General features: G+C 45.6%; 1 protein-coding gene across 1 annotated transcript in view; it reads right to left on the reverse strand.

Annotated features, from left to right (window-relative positions):
- The window catches only part of LOC139273909 (NADPH oxidase 3-like), a 110,027-nt gene that overhangs the window by 28,958 nt on the left and 67,274 nt on the right, over window positions 1–13,795 (reverse strand). Inside the window, exons 8-11 of the mRNA XM_070890981.1 lie at window positions 12,576–12,668; window positions 11,611–11,864; window positions 8,565–8,727; window positions 2,211–2,357 (exon numbers count right to left, since the gene is read on the reverse strand). Coding sequence (XP_070747082.1) covers window positions 2,211–2,357; window positions 8,565–8,727; window positions 11,611–11,864; window positions 12,576–12,668 — 657 coding nt within the window. The remainder of the gene's footprint in view (window positions 1–2,210; window positions 2,358–8,564; window positions 8,728–11,610; window positions 11,865–12,575; window positions 12,669–13,795) is intronic.

Raw genomic sequence — 13,795 nt, forward strand, 5'->3', positions numbered from 1 at the left:
ATCAGAACCTGGATGGCCAGCGACCCCACGTTATCCTTAGTAAAAAGATGTGTCCTAACCGGTGACTGGGCAGACTGCCTGATGTGGGGCAGCCGAGTAGTCATGCCTCTGCGAGGCAGAGAGGCATTTGTCCGGGAGCTCCACAGCGAGCACCCGGGGATCGATCTCATGAAGGCCATAGCCAGATCCCACGTCTGGTGGCCTGGTATTGACGCGGACTTAGAGCTCTGCGTCTGAAGATGCACCATTTGTGCCCAACTCAGCAATGCCCCCAGGGAGGCTTCACTGAGCCCCTGGCCTACCAAACCGTGGTCGCAGGTGCACATAGACTATGCAGGCCCATTCGTGGGCAAAATGTTCCTCGTAGTTGTAAATGCATTTTCAAAGTGGATCGAATGCACCATTTTAAACTCAAGCACAACCTCCACCACTGTGGAGAGCCTCGCAACCATGTTTGCAACGCACGGAATCCCTGACATATTGGTCAGTGAAAATGGTCCGTGTTTCACCAGCGCAGAATTCCAAGACTTTATAATTGACCACGGCATAAATCACGTCAAGACGGCACCGTTCAAGCCGGCCTCTAATGGCCAGGCGGAGAGAGCAGTGCAAATCATTAAACAAGGCATGCTTAAAATCCAAGGTCCCACACTGCAGGGTCGCCTGTCGCGACTGCTGCTGGCATACAGATCTCGTCTGCACTCACTGACTGGGATCCCCCCGCGCAACTGTTGATGAAAAGGACTTTAAAAACAAGGCTCTCATTAATCCTCCCAGACATGCACGAAATCGTTGAGGCAAAGCGCTGTAAGCTGACTGAGTACCATGACAGAAATTTGAGGGGGCGATGGAATGAGATAGGGGACAAAGTGTTTGTACTAAACTATGGCAGGGGTCCCAAATGGCTTGCAGGGACAGTAACGGGCAAGGAAGGAAACAGGCTACTGGTAGTATAAATGGACAATGGCAAAACCTGCCGAAGGCATGTAGACCAAGTCAAAAGCAGATTTACCAACAACACTGCGGAACCAGAGGCAGACTACAATGTGGAACTCGCACCACACCTGGTGGACAGACAGAGAGAACAACCTGAGGAAAGGGCAATCCCAACAGACAGCCCAGGCGAGTCAACAACAATCACACCAATCGAAACAGACAGCCCAGGCGAGATACCAGCAACCACACCCAAAGAAAAACAGACACCAAGGCAAACAACTGAACCACAACTCAGACGCTCCACGCGAGAGCGTAGACCACCTGAGAGACTGAACCTATAAAGACAATAAGACCTTGGGAGAGGGTGATGTCATGTATCTTACCTTATTATATATAACTGTATCCTAACATGCTATACATGACTGTAATAAGATATGACCTGTAACCACCAGCATACCTTACCACCAGGGGTGCACTTGCAAGAGACAGGTATATAAGGAGAGGTCTCAGGCAAGTGCAGCATTCCAGAGCTGTGAAATAAAGGTGCAGGTCCAGAGTGACCTTAACTTCACTACACGCCTTGTGTGAATCTGTACTGAGGGGACAGGACTTTACAATAAGTACCTGCCCGCATCCAATTATTAAATCCCCAACTTCGGCGTGTAGGTTTCTTGTGGCATCCAATTGCATCTCCATTAATCCTGTTAAACCAGGGCACGTTGGAGCTGGGTTGCACTCCCGCTCTAAAAATCACAAGTTTTCAATCCCAAGGCCCCAACCCACTCCCAACCCACCTGTTCTTGGGGGTTAAAATTCCCCTAAGGTGTCAGTTCGGTACTTTCCTTTGGCTGATTTACGCCCATTTTTAAATTCGGTGTATTCTGATTAGACTGACAGTGAATTTCAGTGTATCCTGAGATCGTGAGAAGGAGTGTGGGAATGAGCGCATTTCGAGTGGAAAGACATCACAGAGTGCTTTACATTAAAGAAGAGAAGCCTAGGGTGAACACAGCACATGGGGATAGGGGAGAGAAACGGTGAGGCTGGAAGGAGGACCTGAAAGCAAGTTGGAAGAGGAAGATTTAGATGCAGTTTATGAAATCAGGGAGGGAGGTGGAAAGGTGGATAGAATTGTATATTGTGGCATTCCATATAAAGCATGAAGAGGAGTGGTTGAAATTATTTACATCATTATTGGTCAATTTGGTTTTAGCTTAAATGAGGGGAACACGAGTAGAAAAATGACCAGAGTGCAGCAATAAATTCTCACTTACCTGATATTCATCCCAGCCAGTGAGGAAGATGTGATAACTCAGGAAGTGACTTCTTCCTTTCTCCATCATTTGAACTTCCAGGGAATGCAAGAGATCAGCAAACCACTCAAAAGAATGGGTGTCCCGGCAGATCCAGTAGAAATAAACCTTTATATACACAAAATAAAATATAAGAACACAAGAAATAAGAGTAGGCCATTTGGCCCTTCGAGCCTGCTCCGCCATTCAATAAGATCACGGCTGATCTGATCTTGGCCTCAACTCCACTTCCCTGCCCGCTCCCCATAACCCTTGACTCCCCTATCATTCAAAAATCTGTCTATCTCCACCTTAAATATATTCAATGACCCAGCCTCCATCGCTCTCTGGGGTAGATTCTCAGATTCATGACCCTCTGAGACAAGAAATTCCTCCTCATCTCTGTTTTAAATGGGCGACCCCTTATTCTGAAACTATGCCCCCTAGTTTTAGATTCCCCCATGAGGGGAAACATCCTCCCAGCATCTACCCTGTCAAGCCCCCTCATAATCTTATACGTTTCAATAAGATCACTTCTCATTCTTCTAAACTCCATTGAGTACAAGCCAACCTGCTCAACCTTTTGTCATAAGACAACCCCTTCTTCTCAGGAATCAACCTAGTGAACCTTCTCTGAACTGCTTCCAATGCAAGTATATCCCCCTTTAAATAAGGCGATCAAAACTGTACGCAGTATTCTAGGTGTGGCCTCACCAATACCCTGTACAGTTGTAGCAGGACTTCCCTACTTTTATACTCCATCCCCCTTGCAATAAAGGCCAACATTCCATTTGCCTTCCTAATTACTTGCTGTACCTGCATACTTACTTTTTGTGTTTCATGTACAAGGATCCCCAGATCCCTCTATACTGCATCTTTTTGTAATCTCTCTCCATTTAAATAATAATTTGCTTTTTTATTTTTCTTATCAAAGTGGATAACCTCACATTTTCCCACATTTTACTCCATCTGCCAAATTTTTGCCCACTCACTTAACCTACATATATCCCTTTGCAGATTCTTTGCATCCTCCTCACAACTTGCTTTCCCATCTATCTTTGTATCATCTGCAAATTTGGCTTCATTACATTCGGTCCCTTCATCCAAGTCATTAATAGAGATTGTAAATAGTTGAGGCCCCAGCACTGATCCCTGTGGCACCCGACTAATTACAGTTTGCCAACTTGGAAATTACCCATTTAACCCGACTCCCTGTTTTCTGTTAGTTAGCCAATCCTCTGTCGTGCTAATATATTACCCCCAACCCCGTGAGCTCTTATCTTGTTCAGTAATTTTTATGTGGCACCTTATCGTATGTCTTCTTGAAATCCAAATACACTACATCTACTGGTTCTCCTTTATCCACCCTGCTAGTTACAGAGAAACATAAAAACATAGAAATGTACAGCGCAGAAGGAGGCCATTTTGGTCCATCGTGTCCGCGCCGGCCGACAAAGAACCACACGGCCCTCGGTCTGCAGCCCTGAAGGTTACATATAAACCTATGAACAATGAACAATGGCGGAAAGGTAAAGAGCATCCAGCCCAACCAGTCCGTCCCACACAACTGCGATACCCCCTGCACCCCCTCAACATTCTATACTCCACCCCAACCGGAGCCATGCGATCTCCTGGGAGAGGCAAAAAAACAGAGAAAAACCCAGGCCAATTTGGGAAAAAAATCTGGGAAAATTCCTCTCCGACATCCAGGTGATCTAAAATAGCCCAGAAGATCTCCCTGGCCGTATTCGATTCCCTGCAGTACTTACCATCGTTTCTGCGCCAGCTAACAAGAGGTTATCCAGTCTAATCCCACTTACCAGCTCTAGGTCCATAACCCTGCAGGTTACAGCACTTCAAGTGCCCATCCAAGCACCTTTTAAATGTGGTGAGTTCCAGACCCCTACAACCCTCTGCGTGAAGAAGCTTCCCCTTAAATCCCTCTGAAGCTTTCACCAACCTTAAAACAATGCCCCCTCGTAATTGACCCCTCCACCTAGGGAAATAGGCCCTTGCTATCCACTAGATCCAGGTCTCTCAAAATTTTATACACCTCAATGAGGTCTCCTCTCAGCCTCCTCTGTTCCTATGAGAACAAACCCAGCCTATCCAATCTGTCCTGATAGCTAAGATTCTCCATTCAAGGCAGCATCCTAGTAAATCTCCTCTGCACCTTCTCCAGTGCAATCATGTCCTTCCTATAATACAGCGACCAGAACTGCACGCAGTATTCCAGTTGTACCTAACCAGATTATTATACAATTTAAGTATAACCTCCCTGCTCTTGTATTCTATGCCTCGGCCAATAAAGGCAAGCATTCCGTATGCCTTCTTAAGCACCTTATCCACCTGGCCTGCTACTTTCAGAGATCTGTGGACAAGCAATCCAAGGTCCCTTTGTTCATCTACACTTCTAAGCAGCCTACCATTTAATATGTATACCCTTTCCTTATTAGCCCTCCCCAAGTGCATTACCTCACTCTTCTCTGAATTAAATTCCATTTGCCACTATTCTGCCCACCTGACCAGTAGATTGATATCCTCCTGCAGTCCATGACTTTCCATTATCAACCACACAGCCAATTTTAGTATCATCTGCAAACTTCTTAATCATACTCTCTATATTCAAATCTAGATCATTGATGTATAGCACAAAAAGCAAGGGACCCAGTACTGAGCCCTGTGGAACCCCACTGGAAACATCCTTCCAATCACAAAAGCATCCATCAACCATTACCCTTTGCTTCCTACCTCTAAGCCAATTTTGGATCAACTTGCCACTTTGCCCTGTATCCCATGGGCTTTAACCTTCATGACCGGTCTACCATATAGGACCTTATCAAAAGCCTTGCTAAAGTCCATATACACTACATCGTATTCACTACCCTTCTAGTTACCTCCTCAAAAAATTCAATCAGGTTAATCAAACACGGTCTTCCCTTAACAAATTTGTGCTGACAGTCCCTAATTAATCCTTGCCTTTCTAAATGTAAATTTATCCTGTCTTTCAGGATTTTTTCCAATAATTTTCCCACCACTGAGGTTAGGTTATATCCTCAAAGAACTGCAACAAATTTGTCAAACATGACTTCTCTTGCATAAAACCATGCTGACTCTGCTTGTCTGTATTATAATTTTCTAAATGTCCTGCTATTACTTCCTTAATAATGGACTTCAAACATTTTCCCAATGACAGACGTTCGGCTAACTGATCTATAGTTTCCTGCTTTCTGTCTCCCTCCTTTCATAAATAGGGGAGTTACATTTGCAGTTTTCCAATCTGCTGGGGCCTCTCCAGAATCCAGGGAACTTTGGTAGATTACAACCAATGCATCCACTGTCGCTGCAGCCACTTCTTTTAAGACCCTAGGATGCAGGCCATTAGGACCAAGGGACTTGTTCATCTTTAGTCCCATTAGATGCCTAGTACTTTTTCTCTAGTAATAATGATTGTTTTAAGTTGCCCCCTCCCTATAGCCCCTTGATTATCTATTATTAGGATGCTTTTAGTGCCTTCTACCATGAAGACTGATACAAAATATTTGTTCAAATTCTCTGCCATTTCCCTGTTTCCCATTATTAATTTCCCAGTCTCATCCTCTAAGGGACCAACATTTACTTCAGCTACTCTATTCCTTTTTATATGCCTATAGAAGCTCTTACTATCTGTTTTTATATTTCTTACTAGTTTACTCTCATAATCCATCTTCTCTCTTTTTTATATTTTAAGTCGTCCTTTGCTGGTTTCTAAAAATTTCCCAATCCTCTGGCCTACCACTGATCTTTGCAACATTGTTTGCCTTCGTTTTCAATTTGATACCATCCTTTACTTCCTTAGTTAGCCACGGGTGTTTCATCCTTCTCTTAGAGTCTTTGGGGTCAAAATTCGGTACCGCCATTTTTGAGACGGTGTCACCGCCTGAGTGCTGATTTTAGTGCCATGCGTTAGATGCAGTCTCAAAGTCCGAAATTCAGTTTTTACGCCCAAAGATGAGAGAGCAGTGCTAAACAGTGGTGTTGCACACTCATGCCTCTCTGGGAGCTCAGGAGGCCAACTGAATTTTCAGACGGGAGGCTGCCCAATGCTAGAAAAAAATGGGAAGAAAAAAAAAGAACTAAAACTTCTCTGATCCACACACACACTTCCCCACTCTTAAAGCTAATGAACACATGAAGAAATAAATGAAGAGAAAAACTTACCTTCCTTTCTAGGCGATTCCGCCCGAGGTCCGCTCTGTTCCGATCACTTTTTCCTGTTTGTATGACAGCCGTACAAAGCAAATGTCGCGAGAGAGGCGTCAAAGAGGCATTGTACGCTGGATGACGTCACCACATGGGTGGCGTTAGCCGGTTTAGTGTTGCCTCTTGACGCCTCTGCCAAAGAGCCGACTGAATCTAGGGCAAGGTGTCGATGCCGCTAACCCAATTTCAACCCCTTTCTTTCTCACTGGAATATGTCTTTGTTGAGAGTTATGAATATCTCCTTAAATATCTGCCACTGTTTATCTACTGTCTTACCCTTTAATCTATTTTCCCAGTGCACTTTAGCCAACTCTGCCTTCATACCTTTGTAATTGCCTTTATTTAAGTTGAGGACACTAGTTTGTGACCCAACTTTCTCACCCTCAAACTGAATTTGAAATTCTACCATTCTACCAATTCTGTCACTCTTCCTTAGCAGATCTAAAATAGCCTGCTCCCTGGTTGGTTCCACAACATATTGTTCCAAGGAGCTATCCCGAATACACTCTTCCTCAAGGCTACCTTTGCCAAATATGTTATAAATTTCACCACATTTATGAAGACCTACAAAAGGGAGATTAATTAAAATTGGAAGGGAATAGAATATAGTATGCCCAGATTGTCATATCATTTTAGCAATTAAGGGAAACCAAGAAGCTCACGGAAATTATTTAATAGGCATGAAAAAAAGCTACGAGCGTGATTTTTAAAACTTAATTTTTCTTCTCCATTATGTAATTTTCTCTCTCCAGGAACACCCCCAAGCCATGGAGGGAATTTTAATCTAAAAAAGCGGGTGGGTTGGGGATGATTGGGTAGTTAAAGTGTAAAAATCTGAATCCCGACCTGAACCCGACTCCAACCCGCCCACTTCCAATCTTAACTGAGGCAGGACTGGGGGCGGGCAGCCAATCTGCTGCCAGGAGACGGCTCATCTATTATAATCAGGCTAGAAGCCTCTGCTTTAACCTCCATTTTGTAATTAACTTTATCTTGCTCGGTTTAGCATGCCTCATGAAATCCGCTAGCTAAAGCAAAACGAGGACTGCTGGATGCAGAAGGTGAGTCCCTATACAGTTACCTACTGAATCCAGGGTCCCTGCCGAACCCACGAGGACTCTGATCCCCCCCATGAGGCTCCCCCCCCACCCCGGCTCTTCTGCACCCTCTGTGCTGCTCCCACCCCTCCCCCCCCCGATTATCATGCGACTCACCCTCCCGTGCTGCTCCGGCCCGCAATCTTTTCAAGACCTCCCCATCTCCTCCAGATTGCGGCTGACAATCTTATCGAAAGACACCCCCCACACTCTTCTGGCTGCTCTGCGACCCGCAATCTTATTGCGACTCGTCCCCTCACGCACCTCTGGCTGCCCTGCGGCCCATGATCTTCTTGAGACACCCTGTCCCCCGTTCTTCCAGCCCTGACACAATCCCTCACTCCCTCCCTCCTCTGTGCGGCCTAGTGTTGCAGGCCTACCCGCCAGCCTGCCTCTCAATCTGGCTGGCTGCGTGTGGGAAACAGAGCCTTCCCTTGCAAATCTGCGGTTAAATTTGGCAGGGCCTGCAGGAAACTAGTTCTGCCAGGTTTCCTGACCGTTTTGGAGCCCCACCCCCATCTACGCCATTAAAATTCAGCCCCCATGTACCATTCCCTAATCAAGAGATATAGTAGATGCACTAAGCTTCCTTTCACTGGTTTATGCGTCAAATCCATCCTGTTCCTCATGTAGTAGCACCTGGTGCCAATATTGCAGCATATTTTACAATTGGGGAAGCTCACATAAAGCCACTCAGTGCGCTCGTAATACAGGAATTAACCCATTTATTCTAAATAGATTACTGTCTGATCAAAAATAGCATAGAGAGAAATGTAGTATGGACACATTGAGCATTCGAGTGCATTGAGCATTCATATATGAGTTATACTAATTGGAACATATATCCCATGCATAATAGGATAGTTGCATATTTTGTGACTGGCTGCTACCCAGTTCACTCATGTGAACAGTGTTCAGTCAAGTGATTCCCTACTTAAATGTCTTATCACGGGGACTTTTGTATGCTTTCTGGATAAAACAACATTAGATAACTTACCCTTTCTACTTTAGTTGTCATCATTGTGTGACTGTACTTATACCAAATGGATTTCAATACAGAAGCAAAGGGGGTCACTCCAATTCCTGCAGCAATCAACACACTAACTTCATAATAGAACACATCTATACTGGCGGTTCCAAAAGGACCATCAACTGCAACTCTGTAACACACGGCAAAATATACACAGTGGCTTGAAGTGTGCAAATACACAAGTACATAATGTACCCATTGTTCATCATTACTAATAGCCTCACTTTTCAGTTACTTTAAACAGCCTGAAGGTTATAGGACATATTGTGAAGTATGCCTAAAAATTCCAGGTAATGCATTATTATATTAAATGAACTGTTTTTAACAAAGGCAGACTTGATATTGGAATAATTCTGAACCTCAGTTTCCCTTTTAGCCTAACCATATTTAAATATTGTGTAGCTTTGGCAGTAATGTGTAACACGAGACATGTTTGCAGGGTTGGGTGTTTAACTTTTACCAGTTTTTGCCTCTTTGCTCCTGGTAGTGTTGACTCTTGGTTCCACCTTTGCTCAAAATGTCATCCTTCATGTCTGAGGCAGACAGTGTCAGCAAGCTATTTCTCCATGGAATGCATCACGTTCAGGCTAAATTTTTATATACTTGACATCCACCCAAATGCACTTTCCAGTAAAGATTATCAGATAGCAATCAGGAGGAGGAATTCTTCTCTCTAGTCCGGAGACATTGAGTCCTCCAATTGCTGCCACAGTTGAGATTATCTAACTCAGCACAGATCAGCAATCAAACCAGGGACTTTCTGGCAAGGCTTACACTACACTCAGCAGCAGGGGAGCTGAGGGACTATGTTTTATATGGTTTATTTATCATGGACCAACAGATGTATTATATCATCGAGTGATATAAAACCTTGCTGGACTGAAGCACAAATTGGAGTATTAGGGACATCGATAAGCTGCCCAATTCATGATACCGTTTATTTTCCAGTGATTAAAATGAAAATGAATCAATGGAAAATTGGGAGCACATGCTGCTTCCAATTCTGTGATCCATGGTCCCATTAAGCAAGCCTCCACAAAAGAAGTCTTGCCGTGCAAATAATATGAGGCTAATGGACAATAGAGAATTGAGTACATGAAGTCACAGTTTGACGAATTGTACCAGTTGATAAATCCCAGGAATTATATGGAACTTTCCTTATTACTGCATGAAAATTATATTTCTTAGAACAAGCAATCTGCTGTCTTTCTGAAATATCTAATCAAAGGCAGTGAGATTAAATGAACAATCCACATAAAAACTTGCAGACATTGCTAACATGATGTACTTGCGATATATTTGAATCTTTTTACCTTATTTTTCTCTCATTTATCCTTCAACAGCTAAGTTGAATTAGCATTCTGGTTATGCTAAGAGGGCTGAAGTTATTTATAAGGTTAGTTTGATCTTACTTCTCAGATCTCCAATGCCATACTTAAATTTAAAGAACTGTTAAGCTCCACAACACTCAGTTGGCATAAACATTTGTCCAGTGTGGAACTGAGCAATACAAGTTTGATCCCCATCTGGTGCTCAACTAGCTGATACACCAAGTGTGATGATAATTAAACAAGGGTTTTGCATTATATCACTTTCTGATTTCATATAAATTCTCGTTCATGCTGAAAAAATAGGGAACCAATATAAAACCATATAAACCAGAAGGTCTCTGGTTTGATTCCTGGTCTGAGCTGAGCTTGCCTCGAGAGAGAGGGGAAAAATCAGTCAGAGTGGCTGCTACAAATGCATATCTAGATGAGGAAAATAGGAGGTGTGTGGGGGGCCTGACCCATCCACCTCCATGGCACGAACCTGGTATTGCAGTACTTCCAGGAACGGTGCAGTGGCTCTAGGCCTTTTGGCTAAGAGCATTGGCGCAGAGTGATCCTTGATGTGTGCAAGGTGACCTCTGGCGTTTGTGATTTGACAAAGAATTGGAAAGATTGGCAACGAATAAAAATTTAAAAAAAATATCTAGATGAGGAAGGAGGTAAATCAGCCAACCTTCCCACTCATGAACCCCAGCCGATGATTCATGTTTAGGCACTGTTTAGGCTCATGCATGAAGAATGGCCATTTGAATGAAATGACAGAACAGCTGACAACCATGGAATTGTTTCTACATTCAGCAGAAGGAGGGAAAAAAGGAGTTCTGTCAGTTATGACATGTTTTTTGAACACCTGTCACTTTTGCATATTTAAACATTTCGAGGCCGTAATTGCCCCTTTCTTTAATGCCCGTTACCACCTCTCAGAGGTGGGTTTCTGTCGCGTTCTGTCTTTCCCGCCCCGCCCAATGCACCAACTCCTTACTGCCTGGCGCCAACTCCTTTTGCGCCCTGTGGGGGTAATTGCCCCGCGGGAGTGTGGTCGGTGCCGGTCGGTGCCCCCGACACCTTTGTGGGGTGAGAAGCTGCCGGAGGCTGGGCGCTACGGCCGCTCTTAAAGGGGAGGGCGTACCGCCGCAGCCGCCATTTTGTTTTAATTGTCGCCGCTGGTATGACTGGGCCGCCAGCAGGCAGCCCGGTACTCCCTCTTGGGTGCCGGACTGCTGGCCCGGCCGAACCCCTCCCTGGTGGCCCAGTGTGCGTCACGAAGGCCTCACTAGGCCTCGCAGCGTCCCTCCCCTTTAAGTGAAGGTTGGGAATGTTGCGACGTGTCAGCACGACATGGCACATCTGCGTCGCGCTGACATCATCAGCGCCACACTGACGTGCTCAGCGCGGCGCTAAATGACACCGCCCGTCTTCCGCCCCTCTCCCGACTCTGTTCACCCGAGAGCACCAGGAGGCTTCCCAAAAAACAAAGTCCCAAATATCGCTCCATTCTCCGCCCCATCTCTATGGGGGCTAAATCTTCAATTAATTCAAATTAGCCACCCCAAACGGGGTGGAGGGCAACTTCGGCCCCTCCATTTACTATAAATTAACGGAAACATCCAAAGTTTCATTATTTATCACTTAATATCATGAAACTAACAAGATAGGTGCACAAAAATCTCAAAATGGCTAACCTTGGCATCTTCCATGCTTCCCGAAATCCTCTTGTATTAGCTCCACAGGCGTCATATAGAGCACTTGTCCAGTCTCCCAGTGCTCTCATGTGGATGCTAAAGTGGTCCTCTTCAGAGGCAGAGGTTAATGTGAATGGATGCCATTCAAAGCGAGATATTGAAGGACAATTCAGGAAGATGTACTGACCAGATTTCATCTTAAAGCCATTCTTTTTCATCTGAAGCTCAAGAACCCTGGAGGGATGTACGATCACCTGTCCATCAAAAGAATGAGTAATACAATTTATGTTCTTAATGTGAATAATCATGTAAGATACTGTACATATTGCTTATATTTACACCATCTCATTGCAAAGTCAAAGGTTCATCAATTCTTAGAGATGTTGATCCTTCCTGTTGAACCTTAGCTTAGAAAAAAATAAAGGTTCATTTTTAATGTGGTTAAAAATGTTAAAGGTCATTAAAATCCAAGCTTGGTATCAGCTAATCACCACTTCCTGATTTATCTCATCTTCATTTTTACTCTTCAGTCTTGATGGTGACTGCACTATGGGGCTGCCTGCCCATCTTAGTTTATAGGTTTAAAAATATTTTATTATTTCAATATTTATTGTACTAACTATAATATAGCTATTCATCAGGGTAAAGGAAAAGCCAATTAACCAAACCTGCCAATATCAATGACGTTTTAGTTACACTTGGTAGAGAACCTGCAAGTTCGACCATTACAGAATCCAGAGGTCACGCATATCAGTCATGGGACTGCCTGACACTCCATGTGTCGACATCAGTTATAGTGTGGCTTTTCACTTCTTGTCCTAGCTGCTGGGTCAAGTATATTAAAAAAACAATGGTCCACCACAGAGGAGGCGAAATGCTAATATATCAGTTAATATACCGAGATGATTTCTGAGTACAAAACAAATGATCTGCAGGTATGCAAACAGGTACAAAGCAGTCTTTACCTTTGTAATCACAACTTTTTGCAAAGATCTGCAAAACCGAATCAATCGTTCACAAATGTACAGAAAGACAGGGCCCAAAACCCATTTCCAGGTCTGAAAAGAAAGTACATAAGAATTGTTCAAACAAGCTAATTAAAAAGCTTTTTATTGTCACTAGAGAAATTGCCTCATTTCTGTCTGTTTCACTGAGGTCCCTTCTAAGCTATATTGATTTTCGTAATTTTAATGAAATAGAATATAATACAGCCATACACTAACATTTACAATGTAAACATTGGACCAGAAATTGCTGCAATGGCAGATTTGGCACCAGCGAAAATAGAAACATAGGGCCCAAGTTTCCACAACGTGCCTAGAAAGGCGCAGTCCCGACCTGGACGCCCGTTTTTCGCGCCACAAAGTGCGCCTAAAAAAATCCTCTGTATTCTCCACCTACCTGCAGGTCCTCTGGCCCTCGGCGCAGCCAGCACGAGCTGTGGGGGGGCGGAGCCAGGTCCCTGCGCTGAAAACAGTGCCGGGACCTCTGCACATGCGCGCTACAGTGAGCACGCAAGTGCAGTAGCTCCAGGCGCCGAACTGTGTGGGAGGGGCCCGAAGCACGCAGCCCCTAGCCCTGGCTGAATGGCCTCACTGGGGCTGCGTGAATAAGGCTCCTCCCACGGCCAGCTCCTGCTTCCCCCGCCCCTCCGACCAGACCCGACACCCGCTCCCCCCTGCCTCAGGACCAAACCCAACCACCGCTCCCCCCCCCCCCGACCTGACCTGACACCCGCTCCCCCCCCCCCGACTGACCCGACCCGCGCTCCTGTTCCCTCTCCCCACCCCCCCCGACCAGACCCGACACCCGCTCCCCCCTCCCCCCGCGACGAGACCTGACACCCGCTCCCCCCCCCGCTGCCGACTGACCCGACCCGCGCTCCTGTTCCCGCTTCCCCCCCCCGACTGGACCCGACCCGACCCCCCGCCACTGGACCCGACTCCCGCTCCCGGACTGGATCCGACCTGACCTCACCCCCCCCTCCCTCTCTCTCCCCCCCTCCTCCCTCTCTCTCCCCCCCCCTCCCTCTCTCTTCCCCCCCCCTCCCTCTCTCTCCCCCCCTCCCTCTCTCTCTCCCCCCCCCTCCCTCTCTCTCTCCTCCCCCCCTCCCTCTCTCTCTCCCCCCCTCCCTCTCTCCCCCCCCCTCCCTCTCTCTCTCCCACCCCCCCTCCCTCCCTCTCTC

This window comes from Pristiophorus japonicus, chromosome 9 (assembly GCF_044704955.1).
Source record: "Pristiophorus japonicus isolate sPriJap1 chromosome 9, sPriJap1.hap1, whole genome shotgun sequence".
In the NCBI taxonomy this organism is placed as follows: domain Eukaryota; kingdom Metazoa; phylum Chordata; class Chondrichthyes; family Pristiophoridae; genus Pristiophorus; species Pristiophorus japonicus.